The sequence below is a fragment of the Brassica napus genome, chromosome C3 (genome assembly GCF_020379485.1).
Source record: "Brassica napus cultivar Da-Ae chromosome C3, Da-Ae, whole genome shotgun sequence".
Classification (NCBI taxonomy): domain Eukaryota; kingdom Viridiplantae; phylum Streptophyta; class Magnoliopsida; order Brassicales; family Brassicaceae; genus Brassica; species Brassica napus.
In genome coordinates, this window is record NC_063446.1 from 9,351,235 (window position 1) to 9,369,470 (window position 18,236).

Sequence of the window (18,236 nt, forward strand, 5' to 3'; positions counted from 1 at the left end):
TATAATTGCATACATGCTACTACGTTCACCTAAAGTGGCCACATAAATACATCCACCCGTAAAAATCCATCCACCCAAAACACTCAGGCACATTCCTAAGATATATACACTCGCGTTCATGCAAACGCATCCACGTCCATAAAAACAAATTTGTTGAAAATCGTTGAAATTGGTTAATTAGAAAGTAAGTCACTTATATTAGAAAAATCTTTATTATAATTTATGTGTTTATATCTTAAGATAAAATATAAAAGGAAAATTATAAAGCAAAAAAAGAGAGGTCATTGTGACTGAGTTTATAAATATTTCAAAGGCAAAAAGGGTTTTAAAAAAAAAAAGTAAATAAGTGTTTCTAAGTTAGAAAGTGCTTTTTTTTGTTATATTTTATCAAAAAGTGTGTCTATAGTGTACTTAGAGATGTCAAGCTAACCCGTGACCCGCGGGTCCAGCCCATATAGGCCCATCAAGGGACGGGTCTGGACACCGAAATAGTGTCCATCAAAATTGTGGGTTGAGCGGGTCCAACCCATGCGGTTTGCGGGTGAGCAAATTGAACCCGTACCGGGTCTGCGGGTTTGCGGGCTGTCCGCGCAAAGTGAACCATCCCTTCTCTTCTATCGACTTTCATTCAGTGTTTCTCATCGATTCCTATCTGAAATCGCCTTCCATTGTTTTTTTTATGTGAGCTCTTGCATGTGCATTCTTGAGTAGATAAAAGGGATGAAGACGTTATGTTCTTCAATGGAGAGAGAAAGATATATGCAAAAAGTGGCCAATGGAGAATTCTGATGGGGTTCTGTTAATTGTCGCGTCATCAACGCTTGCGTATTTTTAAGAGATTCAAAGAAAAATATTTGGAGTTTAAGAATCTGTACAAGGGGTGGAAATGAAAGAACAGGCGAAAGAAAGTCTTTGTGTATTTTTGGAGAAAACTCTCATTACGTGTGTTTGATTTTGTGATCTGTCTAGTGCTAATACTCGTTTTTGATAACTGTTGTTGAAATTTATACTTTGTCTCTAAATCTCTTACAAAATTTGTGTCTGTTTCTGTATGCTTGCTTCATAAACTTAATACATTCTCACCAGAACCGTCGAAAGGTAACTATCACTCGGTTTCAGTTCTGTTTTTGCTTCTTTCTTAACAGAAGCCACAAGGAGAATAAACACTTGCGCTTCTTTCTTATGAATTGAATAAACATGTGCGCTTCTTACTGATTGACAAAACATATACTTTGTTGCTTGTGTTTAATGTGTGTTTCAGACATTATTATTAGTAAACGTTTTGTTATACATGATGGTCCAAGAATGTGTTGCTTGTAAACATTAAAGATTGTATTTTGAGACATCATTAGTAGACGTCTCGTTGTCTGTAAAGGAGTCTTGAGAGTTGAGACATTATCACAATTTTAAACGAGTCTTTAGCAGTTGAGCTCGTGTCTCTCTCCTCTTTGTAGGTAACCCACGGGTCAACCCGCAAACAAAATAAACTAGGCGGGGCGGGCTTGGACAAGACTTCTCTGGCCGCAACCCGCCGCGGGCCAACCCTCACGGTCTGATGCGCTGACGGAACCGCCACGGGTTTATCCAGGTGGACGCGGGTCAACCCGTATGACAACTCTAAGTGTACTGTATCCCTCTCAATAAAAAATATATAATGGGTATCTAGGGTTAGATGCTCAGTCCATTATAATATTAGGGAAACCTTAGAGCATGATTATCGCATGATATCAATATGGAGTCTTTAAAATTTGTTTTTTTCGATTTTTTTTTGTCCTTGAAAAAAAAATTGAACCAATCACGGACCGCCATGTGTCGGTGGGCCCGCAGTCTAGAAACTGGCCCAAAACCGATCCTTCACTCGCGACTTTGGGGACCCTTTTTTTAAAAACAAGTAGGGCCCACACACTAAAATCATGCACAAACCTCTTTTGCAAAGAGCTATAATGGTGGCCTTATCAAGCCATTCTATCGGAGCTAAAAGTAAACTAGGGTTTCCTGTATCTATTAGTGTTATATGCTCTTCTCCTCTTAGATTGGTTGTGCTTTCTAGAGATGTCTTCCAAAAAAAATTATGGCAAAGGAGGAGCAATCGTGTCTGATTATGTTACTGCCCCATGACGTCATCGTTGACATATTAGCCCGTGTATCGAGATTCGACTATCCAATATACTTTCCCTAGTTTGCAAGCACTTCCAGTCAATAGTAACATCGCCTGAGATATTCACAAGACGATCCTTGTTGGGATGCACGAGCACTGTCTATATGTTTTCCTCGTTAATGAAGACGAACCTGATTTTAGGAGGCATTTATATATTCTCTGCCCGAAAGCTAACGGGGAACACCGCTTGGTACTTATCCGGTCGCTTCCTGATATGCCTACATATATAAGCCAAACAGCAATGGGATATGTAGCAATGGGATCGAGGGTATATGTGTTTAGCCGGAGTAACAAACACCATATGATTACATTAAGCATTGATTGTGGATCTCACACTGTTCAACCCCTCCCTGATGTGCCTGTACCCATGTCTCCAAGAATGGCTGACATCATCAAGGGGAGAATCTACGTAATTGGATATGATAATGGCTGGGAGAGGGTGATGGTGGTGTTCAATACAGAAACACAAATGTGGGAGCCTAGGATGATAAAGACTAGACGAGGAGGGAACTGACGGTTGTGCGGTGATGGCTGATAAGATGTATATGAGGAATCTTTCAAAGACTCTTGTTTACGATCCAAAGGAGAGTAAATGAGAAACGGACGAGATGATGAATCTCCACAAGTGGAAAAACGCATGTGTGGTTGATGACGTATTGTACTTTTACAATTCATGTGAATTTTATGATAAGGAAGGAGGGTTAAGAGCATATGATCAAAAACAGAGGCGTTGGCGAGTGGTGAATGGTTTGGAAGCATTGTTGCCTGAGACAACAAGTTCAACGTGGCCACACGTTGTGAGTTATGGTGGGAAACTGGTTTTGTTTTATCCCAAAAGAAATGAAATTTGGTGTGAGGAGATATCGCTGGAGACACGCCAAGGAGGAGAGATTTGGGGTAGAGTTGAGTGGCGCAAGCGTCTCGTGACTGGGAATTTTGTCTTTATGAAAGCTCTAGATGTTGTTGTTTGATTTCTCCTTCATATAAACTAACTTGTGCTTTGTTTTCTTCAATGCTAGATTGACAAAAGAATTAACTAAACTGAAAATCCCAGTGTCCGAACGATAACATTTTAGAAGGAAGGTGAATCAGGAGGAGTTAAGCAATCTATATCGATCTTGGATTTGTTAGGATCCAATAGATATATGTATGGAGAAGGAAGAGAACATATGTTTTGATAAGAAACATGGTTGACGTGTGTTAAAACCACACCAGAAACTGAAGTATAACTGAAATGATAAAGTAGATTGGGTCTCTCTCTATCCCCAAGTAAACATCAGTCATCAGAAAAGTGACACAAACACACATAAAAAGAGTTTCTTCTTCGATAAATTCTCACCTGAAGTAGATGGAGACGAGAGGAATATCGACGTCATTGTCATCTTCATCCTCACAAGCCACCACTACATCAAGATGGTGGCGGTAAGGAGGCAACTCCACTTTAGCTATATCCCTAGCGAGATCAACTACCTTCTTGTCCATCCTCTCCTTGTGCCTCGGGAACATACTGTTGAACAGAAGACAGCTTCCACAAGATATGCTGTACGCGCTAAGCCCTTTCTCCTCCAGCCACTTCAACACCTCGCGCAGTGTCGGGTTTCCTTTTAGCACCCATCTGTCCCAAACGGTCCAAGCCATGTCGCGGTGCTTCACCACCTTTGGCGGAACCGGCTCGGCCATTGAGAAGAGCGGAAGCGCCAGGTTGGCAAATGTGTTCCTGTAGGCTTCCACTTTGTGTCCTCCGTCGAGAACCTTGTACAGCTCGAGGCAGACCAGACCAGTGGCCATGGCTGTTGAGGTCGCAATGGCTGGGATGATTCTCCCCGCAATGAACTTTGCTTTCAGCTTGTCTACTTCAGGTATGCTGTAGTTCCTCGCCCTCATGTTGGCTAGACCCGCTATCACGTCCATGTGATAGTTTGTATCATCGTCCTACAAAACACATCAGATTGGTTAAAACGAATTATTGGCCAAGAACATTTTTGACATGTTAACATTCGATAACAATTAGATCAGAGAGTCAAATCATTGAGAGAATATTTACCTTTTCGAACTGAATTGGTTTCATCCTAAAATCAGGAGACAAGTTATGCCTACACTGCTCAAGCTTAGCAATGAGGTCGTTGATGACTGCAGCATCGTCCACCGAAGCAGTGGTTAGAGTGGTGGCTTTCTCATCAGTTACAATTTTTGCATCTTTCCTTGGCTCAAAGTCTGGGACTATCACTCTGTCGATAGCTTCAGCTGCTTCCTTTGGGCTTTTGGTCCACTCGGGTACAGGGATCCCAAATGTCTCTGCTCTTAAAATAGCAGTCGCCGTAATGAAGTTAAGGAGGCTTGGGTCGGAAGAGGAGTACTGGAGCGGACGTGGGAATCTTTTTGGAGCAGACCAAAATGGAGCTCCGGTACTTGTCGCAGCATCTTCAGGAAATGTGTATATCAATTGCTTCACACGGTTAACAAAGTAATCCTCAAACCTTGTCAAAATAAACACACATTAATGCGACTCCACAAGGATAATGTTCTTCACAATTGATTTCTAATTTTCTACTTATTTCCCGATTACCGCAAGCACAAAAATAAACTATGGAAGCACTTAAGTAAGATACCAAACACTCTTTCCTTCCCTCATTACCACTAGACTACTCTAAACCAAAGTACGAATAGTACTAATTAAGAGAGTGTCAATACCTGAGTCGAGCCCAGGTTAAGCAATCTTGGAAGTCCTCACACTTCTCCTTTTCAAGGCACTCAACAATCCTCTCCAATGTGTCTCTTGCCTGAGCATCACCAGCACTCATCATTGAGTTAGTGTACTCAACCGGGCTAGAGAGATATGCATTCACTTCAGCGGGAGTCTTCTCGAGCAGACCCTGCTCAAGCTTAGCAATGAGGTCGTTGATGACTGCAGCATCGTCCACCGAAGCAGTGGTTAGAGTGGTGGCTTTCTCATCAGTTACAATTTTTGCATCTTTCCTTGGCTCAAAGTCTGGGACTATCACTCTGTCGATAGCTTCAGCTGCTTCCTTTGGGCTTTTGGTCCACTCGGGTACAGGGATCCCAAATGTCTCTGCTCTTAAAATAGCAGTCGCCGTAATGAAGTTAAGGAGGCTTGGGTCGGAAGAGGAGTACTGGAGCGGACGTGGGAATCTTTTTGGAGCAGACCAAAATGGAGCTCCGGTACTTGTCGCAGCATCTTCAGGAAATGTGTATATCAATTGCTTCACACGGTTAACAAAGTAATCCTCAAACCTTGTCAAAATAAACACACATTAATGCGACTCCACAAGGATAATGTTCTTCACAATTGATTTCTAATTTTCTACTTATTTCCCGATTACCGCAAGCACAAAAATAAACTATGGAAGCACTTAAGTAAGATACCAAACACTCTTTCCTTCCCTCATTACCACTAGACTACTCTAAACCAAAGTACGAATAGTACTAATTAAGAGAGTGTCAATACCTGAGTCGAGCCCAGGTTAAGCAATCTTGGAAGTCCTCACACTTCTCCTTTTCAAGGCACTCAACAATCCTCTCCAATGTGTCTCTTGCCTGAGCATCACCAGCACTCATCATTGAGTTAGTGTACTCAACCGGGCTAGAGAGATATGCATTCACTTCAGCGGGAGTCTTCTCGAGCAGACCCTCAAACTCAGAGCGAGCCCAAGTTAAACAGTGATCAATGTTATGCGGAAACGAGTGCACTGTACACATGGGGGCCTGTTTCTCTGGTGGGTCCCTAGAGGCACCGTAATTTTCAGTTCGATGTGGAATAACCATCTGCGTGTTGCACTTTGCACCAAGAGTCCCGGACTCAAGGAGAGGCTTCTGGAAATACAAGCACCTAGAGTCAACATAGAGCCTCGCATTGACATTATCCAGTGCATTGACGACAACAGTTAAGTTCTCCCAGAAGGCATCATCAAATACATTTTCCGTCTCAGCACCAACACGGTTTTGCAGGGCCTCGATGTTGAACTTGGGATTTATAGCTGCCGCAGCGGAAGCAGCAACTGTGGATTTAGCCTGTCCAATGTTCCAGTCACGGAACAGAAACTGGCGACTGAGGTTACTCTTCTCGATTATATCATCATCTGTCACTGTTAGTTTCCCTTGGCTTCCACAAGAAACTCCCATAAGAGCCATATTTTTCAAAAACTCGCAGCCAAGTGCACCGGACCCTACTGTGAAAACTTTAGCATCTTCTAGTTTCTGTTGGAACTTAGCCCCAAAAACAGATATTTGGGCATCATACCGGCTGTTCCTTGGTGCAACGTCACTGGAATCCAGAGGTTCAGAAGGGAGTGACTCCACTGAATCAAAGTAGAAAAACTGATAAAGAAAATAAGAAGATCAACATCAGATCCCATTATGAAAGGAGAAACAATATTCATGTGTCAAAAATAGGGTAAACAGGTGTATCTTCTTACGAAATAAACATTAGAAAAGGGGGAATGATATTAGTGTTCCTTTAACATTAGGATTTCTAATTATTTTATTCAAACTTCCAAAACTGCTTCTTAGGGGTTTAATATATAGGAACGAAGGCTTGTGAGAGTCTGGAAGCTCACACTCTGGCTTGGAAGATTTTGTTCAATTTTTATTATTTGTTTAGTTTTAGTTTTTATTTCTTGTATTCACAGTTCCTAGCATGGCATAAAAACAATAAAAATGCGTTCCCCAAGTATATGGAAAAGAAATATTACCTGAAAGAGGGGATGAAATTTTCCAGAGCAAGCTTTGACAACCTCCTGTCCAACAATACCGCCGAACATTGCAGCCATGGGATTGAGGACAGCCTTGGCTCCAAAGGAGAAGTGTCGTAGAAGCTTATGGTCAAGATTGTCCACCTTTAAATCACCCTGCCCAGTGTTGATGGATGTGGCAATGGATATAAGCTGCTGAGCGTCCTCTTCCGAGCCAGCAACAGGAAATCTACCAGCTTCAGATGTAAACCGATCAAGTGCCTGGAATGCTAAATGAAGGAGTGGAGGCCGGTCAAACTTGGCGAAATCACCAAATAGAAAATCCCCTGGATCTTTAAGAGCTTCCCTCAATGGCTTGAAATTCAGCAACTTCGGCTGTTTCACCTGAGTGACAATCCCACCCTTCACATATGTTCCATAGCCAGTGGTGTCCTCTTCGAGTGTGAATGAATATGGCCGTGCACTTTTTATCTTCCTTGGTTTCCCATCATTCAGTTCCGTCATACCCTCAACTTCAGAGAAAACGACTAGGTCGCCATCTTCAAATTCAAGCCTCTCATCGTCAACACAAGAAATAAATGCCTGGTTCTCATTAGAGATAGAGGCAATGATGCCCGTATGTGGTTCCTCTCCATCAACATCGAGAACTGCAAATTCAGGCCCAAAATCACAAAAGACGGAGCCAAAAAGACCCCTGACATCAGCCTTAACAAAAGCAATAGGAGGCTGATGGCTGTGGCAGTAGTCATTAAACTCGATTGCTTTTTCCAAGCTTATGTCAGAGAACACAACAACCTGTTTCACACGAAAGTAGATGAATCAGCGTGGAACCAGCCAACAAGAACCACCCGTAGAAAGCTGCACATCAATATGTATAAACAACAACATGGTAACATTCATTTGGGATACGGAACGATTTCCCACTCCTATGTGTTCTAAGACCATCTCCAATGCAAGGCTATTTTTTCCTCTATATTTTACTCTAAAATAGAATAACACAATTATAGAGGTGGATTTGCTCCAATGGTATGCCTCTATAACTCTATTCTACTCTAGTAACTCAATAAAACTCACAAGTTCTCTATCTAACAGTCCATACACAAAAGATTCAGAGCAGATAGAACCAATGAGACTGGAAAACGAGTTCCTCTACCAACCTCAAAACCAGAGAGCTGCTCTTTCGTCAAGCTTGAGGTCAAGCTAGAGACAGCCACAGCATTGTTAAGATCCTGCAACTTGTTTACAGAAGCATCAGCCCTATTCTTGCCAATATCACCCTCAGAGAAAACGAAGTTGCTAGACAAGTCCCACAGCTCCACCACACTCTCATCGTGCAGCGTCACAGACTTCACACCAGCAAGAATCAGATTCTTGGCTGCAAACAAACCCCCAAAAAAAAGTGTCAGTAACAACATCAACCTAATCTCACGATTAACAACCTAATCAAAGAAAGAAAAGGCATACCGATCTCAGCGCCGAGGCCGTGCATCCCGGAGATGAGGACGTTGGAAGCGAAGAGACGCCTCATGGTCTCGCGTCCGTAGACGGCGAGCTGCCTGCTGTGGAGATCTTCATCGATCTCGTGACGGTTCGAATTGCCAAACGCCATGTGGACGACGGCTCTATCGCCGCTACTGCTGCCGGGAGCTGGAATCGAAGAGCTATCAGACGCGGAATCGGTGGTATCGGAACGGAGTTTCTTGATCGGTGCTGAATCGGAAGTGATGGTTTGAATTTGATCGGTGTTTTCGTTAGCAACGAATCGCTTGTGAAGCATAAAGTGGTGGAAGCACCTGCAGAAAAACGTAAGAAATCAAATCTGAAAATAGCTAAACCCTAATCTAGGTTTGATTCCTCGGAAACGAAGAGGTACCTTTGAGGAAGAGAGAGATGAGATCTGAATGATTTTACCGAAATAACGAAATTGCCAAAGATTTTATTTTGGAGAGGGGTGGAATATTATGGGAAAGGGGTGGGATCTTGAAATGTCTAAGCGACGTCGTTTTCTGGGTTAAGGTTTGTATTTTTTTCTTCCTTCTTCATTGACGGTTGACCGAATATGGGGGGATGTTCACAATTTCGGTTCAGTTAGGTCAACTCTATTTATATAATGTGAACCGGAAACGTGGAAATATTGGACAATTTCTTATTTAAGTTGCAAAACTTTAATAATATGTTATCATTTTCTTTTAAAATAACTAGATAATCTACTCCTATAAATTACTATTTTTAAGTTACAACTGATTTTTGTAGAAATTTTCCAACTACAGGTTAGTCCAAAACTCCAATTTTTTTTAGATAAATTTTGTATTTTGTCTTATAAATATCTTTTCTTATAACTCTACAAACTATACCTAATAAGTGCAAATGGACCAGAAATAACGCAAATGGTTAAATTAGGCCCATATATCCAAATGTAAATATAATGTCACTTCTCACATGTGTGTTTTTCACATGAATATGATTTTGGGCCCAAACTTATCAGAGATATATCTTGCAATATGACCCAGTTTCCAAATAAAATTTTGTAGGCGTCGGCTCAATTCTGATCATAGTTTCCTCGCGTTCTAATTTCAAAAGTTTCGGAATGTATTTTGGGTTTTGCAATTCCTATAATACTAGGTAATAATCTGTATCGTTATTTTTAATAAAAATACATTAAATTTGTTTAATCTGGATATTGGTTTGGTTTTAAGTTTTTTTTAAAGCTTTTAATTTTCTAAAATAAAACTATTATTTTAAATTAATATTCATTTTTAGTTTATTCGGTTAAAATGTTTGATTTTCTATTTTTTCCGGTAAAAACAAAAAAAATAATATTATTTATTTATTTTCATGTTATGAATTTTAGATAGTCGAACTAATAATTTCATATTATATTTTCTAAACAGATAATAGTTTAAGAAAAACAAATTATTAAGACAAATCATTTCACTACAATTTGGTCGGTAGTGAAAGAAGCATTAAGAAAAAATATTTCAACTTTCAAAAAAATTAGATACTTCAGTTGTGGTGAATACTTAGTTACAAGGTGCTCACATCAAGGTGCACATGTATGTGTATGTAAAAAGTATATAAAAATAATTGACAAATATATAAAGATATTGTTAATTAATATTAAATAAAAATTTTGTTCAAAATAATACATAAAAGATACAATTAAAATTAATTTAAAATAAAAAAGACCTTGATGTTAGTCATTTTTTCTTATAAATAAAATAAAATTGTATTCGTAAATAGGAGTGGACACAGATCGAATATCTGGGTATTTGGAAGCATTCGTGTCGATTCAATCTTTAGCCACCTAGATATTCGGTAACTCGGATATCCGAAATGTGTTAGAATTTTAAAGAATATCAGGTTTGATCCGTAAATAAAATAAAATTTTAAAAATAATTGAAAAAATTAATAATAACATTTTATTACAAAAATAAAACATTATTTAACTTTTTAAATTCTAGTACCTAATATAATAAATTTAATTCATAAAAATATTGTAAAACTGATATAAAGTATAACATATATAACGTATATATATAATTCTTTACATATATGTATATATATATGCATATAACAGATCAAATTAGATATATGTTCCTAAAAATATTGGTATCTGTGATTTACTTCTTTTTTGGATATTGTATTTTAGTATTTGAATTCTTTTGTAGAGTTATGAATATCCAGATTCTTTGGTTCAATTTAAAACGGATAACGAATCGAATCATTATGAATATTTTGCTCAACTTTATCCGTAAACAATAAAAATAATATATATATAGTTTGACTTTTGATTCCTTATCTATTTTTATTCGAACCGAAAAAATCAGAGTTTTATTGGAATCATGTATGTGAGTTTTACATTAAAAAAAACGTAAAATACATAGTGTGAACACATTTATGAATATAGTGTGAACGCGTTAGCATATTTATTATCAAAGCTGTCACGTGTCTATTATAATGTGAATGCATTTATCACAATGTTTTTTTTAATATATAAGGGATTTACTGAAAATCATATTTTAGAAAATTTGTGACAAAAAGAAATATATAGAACATGTGGTCAAGTGATAAAGAGAAAAGTTTGGGATGTCAACATATTTCAGATTCGATCCACCTCACATGTTATATGGACACACTACAAGAAAACAGCGACATACCGAGGGAAAAATCGTCGGTATGACGTCGGAATAACGTTATTCCGACGATATACCGACGAAACAAGTCCTGGGAAATAACTCCTCGGAAATTCATTTTTCCTCGGAAATCCTTCGAAAAATTTCCGACGGAATTCCGAGGAAACGAATTTCCGAGGAAACTCCAAGGACCAGCAGTTCGTCGGAAAGCTCCTCGGAATATACCGAGGGAGAACTTCCTCGGGATATTTCGATGGATTTTCCGATGGTCCAATTCTCGGAAGTTCCGACGAAATGTTCCTCGGAATTTTCATCGGGAATTTTCATCGGGAATTTCCAGGAACGGAGCCCTCGGAAAATTCCGAGGAATAAGTCCCTCGGTATATTCCGAGGAAGAAGTCCCTCGGTATATTCCGAGGAAATGTTCCTCGGAAATTTCCGAGGGTTCATTTCCTCGGAATTTCAAAAAAAATTAATTTTTTTTAAAAATAAAATTTTTGAAATTTAAATTCAATAATATAAAATTAAAATTAAAATAGAAAACATATTAGATAATATTCAAAGTTGTACAAATAAAAATAAAACATTCCGAGTTTTTGAAAAAAATAAAAACTACGGGTCTTGCACGTTCGGGAACACCTCGTTCGGGTACATCCTCTGCATCATCTCCATCATTTGCTGGTTCAGCCTCCTCTGTGCCTCATAGCCCGCCTGTTGAGCCGCCATCTGGGTCTCCAACAATGATATGTGATCATCTTTGTCCTTCAACTGAGCCGTAAGTACTTCTGGATCAACAAAGGGCGGTGGTGCAGAAGAAGGAGGAATCGACCGGGTGCGACGACCCAAATCGACCAAACGTCCCTTCCTCTTTGGAACCGACTGAAATAGAAAATAGCCAAACTTAAATCAAGAAATAAATGAATTGAACTTTAAAAAAAAAGAACTTACGGATTCAACGATTTCGTTGATTCGAATACGGGACAAGTTGGTCGAAGCCGTCGAATCGTCATCCTCGGTTTGAAGCTGAGACACTTCGTCTTGCACCTGAGTTTGGACCAGGGTGACCACTTCCCTCACAAGACCGTCATCAATCTGGCTGGTCTTCTTGTTGGTATACGCCCTCTTCATTAAGGCGAGATCATCAACCGGCTCGCCATCATTTTCTTCCGCTTTGAAAAAAAACATAAATTAAAGAAACATTAGAAATTAGAAGAAATGCACAAAAAATAAAATTTCAAAACTTAAATAATTGAAGAAAAAGCGGAAGAACTTACCATGCGATCCCCTAGAGAGGCAATAGATTGAGCACCCATGTTAGGTTTTTGTGTAGATTTGATAGATTTTTGTTAGGGTGATTGGTTAGGATTGTGATTTGGTTGTATAATAGGTTTAGAATTGTGTAGTTCACACAGTCTTCAGCCATCGGGTAGAATACCTTTTACAAAACCAGCAATCGCATCCACACAGTCTTCAGCCAAATTATAATCTGTTTTAATGCCCATCAATCTTGTAGCAGATGATAAAGCTGAATGACCATCTCTGCAACCTTCGTACAATTAGGCCTGGGACGGATCGGGTATCCGGGCAATTTTAAGATATCCGGATCCGGATCCTTATCCGGCGGATCCATAATTTTACTATCCTTATCCGGATCCGGGGTTCGCGGATATCCGGGTGTCGGATATCCTTCTAAAAATTATAATATCCGGCGGATATCCGGATCCGGATTTGGATCCTTAAAATAAATAAAAAATAATATTAATATATATAAAATATTAACAATAATTTAAAAATAAAAAAATATATAATGTTTTTTATTATTTCTATGTATAATATTACAAAATTTACATAAAATTTATATATACTATTATAAAAATGAAAATATATTAAATAAAATTAGTTTTTATATATAGATATTACTATTTTTGAAATAGTTATTAATAAAATTTACAGATCCGGATATCCGGACTAAAAAATCAAGATATCCGGATCCGGATTCGGCTTTGACGGATCCAACATTTTACTATCCGGATCCGGATTCGGCCTCTCCGGATATCCGGATTTTCGGATCGGATCCGGATCGGATCACGGATCGAATCCGGATCTCGGATAAAAGTTCCAGGCCTACGTACAATGGTTGCTTTCCAGCATCCAACATATCATAAAATCTTCTAGCTTGTGCATTGGGTAAATCTTCCCCTCTAAAATGATCATTTACTATCTGCTCAGTACCTACACCATAATCTACATCCGTTCTAATTGGTTCTTCTAATCTAACCGCTGGCTGAGGTTCGCTAGTACTACCATGTTCATAATCAGTTTCCCCATGATGATACCAAATTTTGTAACTTCGTGTAAACCCACTCAAATATAGATGAGTCCAAACATCCCACTCTTTAATAACCTTTCTCTTTTTACAATTAAAGCAAGTACATCTTAACATACCTGTTTTTGCTTCCGGTTGTCGGTGAACTAACCCCATGAATTCGGTTATACTTTGTTGGTATTCTTCCATAAGCAATCTCGTGTTCGAATCCAAATGAGGTCGATCGATCCAAGAACGAAAATAATTTGAAGAAGACATGTTTTTTATGAATCAAATTTGTGTGTAAAGAGAGTAAGAGGGAGGATGAAGATATGGAGTGAATGAAGAGAAAGAGGGGTGCTTGTATTTATAGTTGAAATCCTGCCGACAGACCGAGGAAATTCGGACGGAATTCCGACGCCAACGGCTAGTTCGTCGGAATTTCTTCGGAATTTTTAAAATCTCCCAACGGCTCTCCAACGGCTATAATATATCCTCAGAATTCATCGGTTTTTTCCGAGGAATACATTTTTCCTCGGTATTCCATAAGAATATTCCGACGGATTGATATTTCCTCGGAATTCCGTCGGTATATCCGAGGAAACCAAATTTTGTGTTTCCTCGGAATATCCTCGGAAATTCCTCGGGATATTCCGAGGATTTCATTTTCCGTCGGAATATCCGTCAGAATACCGCTGTTTTCTTGTAGTGACACTTTAAATGGATATAGATCCTTGTTTTTGATCCATTTGAATATCGGGAGAAAAAGAACATCTTTATGTTTTTCGTATGTGGAATTGTAGATAGACAGAAGTCATATATGGCTAGAAAACCAAAGAAAAAATGCACAAATTCTTGTTCTTCTTGGATTCAAAAAGTTAAGTCTTTGAATACAGTGTAAAGAAACTACATCAACAACTTTTGGACGTTAATTAGGTTATTAACTAGGTTGTTCAAAATGATGTTCAATGTCTGTCTTGTTCCGGATTTTGAACTAAATCTTTTTTTTTGGTCAACTTTTTTGAACTAAATCACACCTCTAAACTTCACATCCCTTTTTTTTTTATAAAGGGCTTAGACTTCACATCCATATTATTTACAATGTTATTTAAGCCCTTTGCCCTTTGTGGTAATAAGGTCAGCTAAATTTGTTTATAAAAACTTTAGGAACAAAATAAAATATTAAATGAAATTTCCCAAAATAATTTGTGCCTACCTACATGATTATGATTAGCTATTTTGTTCTTTTAGAAATGAAATGAAATTAAACATCGAAATTGAAATTTAACTCGGAAGTACAGAATATAAATACATTTTTGTCAACAATTTAGTTTAGAAAATACAACTCTAATAAAACGGATAAATCCAGTGGTGTTGTGTAAAATAAAAGGTTCATATCATATAAAAATATATTTTAAGTGATTATCAAATGTAATAGTATTGAAATGTTATTTTGGGTATTTTCCAAACGTTTGCCAAAGTTTACCAAATAATCAAAACTTTTTTTGAAAAAGATCTTAGTCAGAACTATTTGAATACACGTTTTTACAATATCTATGATCCATCACTCATATATTTTGAAATTTGAATTGTTTCTTCTAGAAAAAACAACTTTGAATTATTTCTGTTTTCTAAAATTCTTACTCCTTCAGTTTTAAAATAATCTATGTTTTAGAAGAAAAAAAATTTAAATTTTTTTAAAACATTTTCAATGCTTTTTATTAGTTAATTATGGTAAATTGCAAACTCCGAGAAATTATTTATGTTTATTGAATTTTGATTATTTAAAATTATGGAAAATAATTAATCACAAAATAATGCATTTATAATCAAAATTTAAGATGTTTCTTTTAATATGTGTGAAAACTTTAAAATAATGCCCTTTTTCAAAAAAAAAACTTTAAAATAAACCTTTTCAAAACAGATGGAGTATCTTTTTTACATTTACATCACTTTATTATTAAATCGACAAGGGCTTCAATCATTTTCGTGCAAAATATTTTTCTTGTTTTCAAACCAATGTTAAAAGTAAAACAACTTGTTTACTACTATCGTGAAACTACATTCATTCGTTAGTGCTATAAAACATTAATAGTTTCATTTTTCGGTGCCAAGACAAAACATTAGTCTGATATATATATATATATATATATATATATAATAACTGATGCGTTTACCATGGTGTTGTCTAACTTCGGTTTTAGTTAAATACGACAAGTTTTATCACGATAGATGCAGTTTATGATTTTTTATATTTGGCTCTCTGTAATCCAATAAAAACAAATGTTGCTTTTTATATCGAAGTCGCTGACTTAAGAAGTTAAGATGCTTCGCTGAGATTCTGTCCTGTTTTTCTTAAAAAATAGAGGAGAAAAATGATAATTATCCCAAGTTCTTAATTTAGTCAGTGTCTTTTTTTTTAACTTAATTTAGTCAGTGTCTTTCCATAAAAACTCGGGCCTCCCCAAAATTATTATTCGCATAATCTGTTTATTAAATTAATTATTAATAGTATAAAGAGAAGTGTTGTGTAAAGGAGAGATTGGTTGAATTTTGATGTGAATGTCTTTCATGGCAACAAACATTCACGTTGGAGGCCATTTCTAAAAGAGTCTCGGTCCTAATTTCCGTTTCACGTCATTCTCGTCTCCATAGTGTATTTTTTTGGTGTAAATTTTCATAGTGTATTATCCTAACATTGCCCACTTACTCTCTCTCTCTCTCTCTCTCAAAATTTTTTCTTTTCTTTTATTAATTAATAAAATTGCCTTACAAAGTGTTTTTTTTTTCATTTTTCCTTGTGTTAAAAAGTCAAATATAGGCCGCCATATGACCGTTTTTTCAAACCATGAAATTCTATATATGGGATCATTCGTTTTATTCTTTCAGGCATATATAGTGTGTGATTGGTTTAGTGAGAGTAAAGTGGAGTTAAAAAAAAGAGGTGCAAAACAGAGGGAAATAAAATGATTGAAACGGAGAAAAAAAAAGAAAAATGGAGTAATTAGTGTTACTCTAGCATAACTTATAAAGTAAATATAAGCGTGTATATTTCTCACAGTAACTAGAGTAAAGACGAGAAAGCAACGTTTCACCTGATTGGTAATATTTGAGTGGAACTTAGAATAATTTTAAAGTTAGTAAATATTTACTCTATATTGACCATACAGTCACACCAATAGAAGGTGAGCCTATTTAGTTTTTATATTGCATAAATAAATGATGATAAAATTACATACATCTATTTATATTATTAAAACTGAAATACATTTTGGCACTGTTTGAAAACATGGATAACAATATAATTGATAATTGTTTGGAAACATAGATAACAATATTTTTAAACTTCTTTTTATTCACACATTTAGTCATTGCATTTACAATAAATTAAATTCTTCCTTTTTGTATTTCTTTTTATTTACGGATTCTGTCAATGCATTTAAAATAAATTAAATTTAATTATAATTCCAAAGCTTATCTAACCAAATCGATATTCATATATTGACCATTATTAATAGTGCGTGAATATTAACTAAATCACATGTATTAAAGGGAGAGAACTTTTTTTTTTATATTACATCAAATTGTATCAAATTATATATATTTTTAATATAATATTATGTAAACATTAAAAAATAATATTATCAAACATCTATTATAAAATAATATATTCTACACTATATGTAAATTACAAAACATAAAAAATATACATGAGACTTTTTTTATAAAACATGTGGTTTATGAGTTTACGTTGAACACAAGTTAAATCAAACACATGCGCGGAGATACGGGTAAAGTTCTAGTTAAGAATTATGCAAGGGAAATGGAGTCATGTTTCTAACATACTGTTGGTTCTTTTCACTTTTGATCTTCTAACTTGTTTTTATAATATTTCTAAAAACTTGTTTTTACAAAATATAAACATTGAGTATTTCTTTTATTTTTGTTCAGTTGATCTCTAGTCTCTTAACTATTCCAAACCCAACACAATTATGTTTACGGTATTAACAATTTTTTATTTACAAAACATATCAAAATAATACTCTTTATAAAACATAAAATTGTCAAAGCCCTTAATTATATTACAAAACCTAATAAATAATGTACTTATCCAGGAAGGACTGGACATTTTATTCGTTAGATTTGATTTGATTTATTAATCTTTTTGATTCGATCCCAAAAAAATCTGAATTTCCGTAGATTATCGGAGCAAAGAAAATACTTAAAGTCAATATCCTCAAAAACGAATTAAATCACAAATACTATTATATTTTAAATGGCGGATTTCCGTTCTGCTCCAACATATATGTAAATGAAATTAAAATATATTTTTTAATATAATTTTTATAGTTCTTATTTTAACATACAATTAAATAAATTTAATTCACAAATTTTTAGTTAAATATTAAATGAAGAAAAGAAAATATTTATAAAGTTGTGTCATTTTTTATAGATTTACTTGTGTTGAATAAAACTTATGAGATACCCATTAATATTCATTGATATCCGTAAATATCTGCAAATATTTTAGATATATGTATTTTTTTGAAGCAAAACAAAAAAAAATATTCTAAAACACGGACAAATCACGAATACCAAAAAAATTTACTACTCCATCTATATCACTTTAAGTGATGTTTAAGGATTTTTATTTTATTTCATAATAAGTGATGTTCTCAATATTCTAGATAAAATTTAATATCATTTAAATTTGTAACCAATTACAAAATATTGTATTTTTTATTGGTTGAATTATTTTTATTTAATGATATTTTTATGTAATCAAGATACATTACATAAAATTTGTATTTTCTTAATCTGTGTAAAAACCTTAAACGCCATTTAAAATGATGCATATTAATATTTGCTCTGTGGCTACTCGTTTATATCTTTCTTTGCACCCAACCATCTCACCCTCCTCTGTTTTATTT

General features: G+C 35.9%; 1 protein-coding gene and 1 pseudogene across 2 annotated transcripts; one reads left to right on the top strand and one right to left on the bottom strand.

The window, feature by feature from the left end:
• The first annotated feature begins 2,098 nt into the window (after nt 1–2,098).
• Nucleotides 2,099–3,129, top strand: LOC111203587 (annotated as a pseudogene).
• A 187-nt stretch (nt 3,130–3,316) lies between these two features.
• Nucleotides 3,317–8,939, bottom strand: LOC111204400 (ubiquitin-activating enzyme E1 1-like). 2 transcript variants are annotated; one of them, XM_048752405.1, is made up of 8 exons: nt 8,741–8,939; nt 8,332–8,660; nt 8,025–8,242; nt 6,868–7,662; nt 5,725–6,493; nt 4,850–4,949; nt 4,203–4,635; nt 3,317–4,090 (listed from the first exon to the last, which is right to left on the bottom strand). In XM_048752405.1, the coding sequence occupies exons 2-8, from the start codon at nt 8,642–8,644 to the stop codon at nt 3,494–3,496; spliced, it is 3,225 nt and encodes a 1,074-aa protein (XP_048608362.1). In that variant the 5' UTR covers nt 8,645–8,660; nt 8,741–8,939; the 3' UTR covers nt 3,317–3,493. The 2 variants fall into 2 exon arrangements, with proteins under 2 accessions (XP_048608362.1, XP_048608361.1); XM_048752404.1 differs by having other exon boundaries at nt 4,850–5,410; nt 5,625–6,493; nt 8,741–8,938.
• Nucleotides 8,940–18,236: the final 9,297 nt, after the last annotated feature.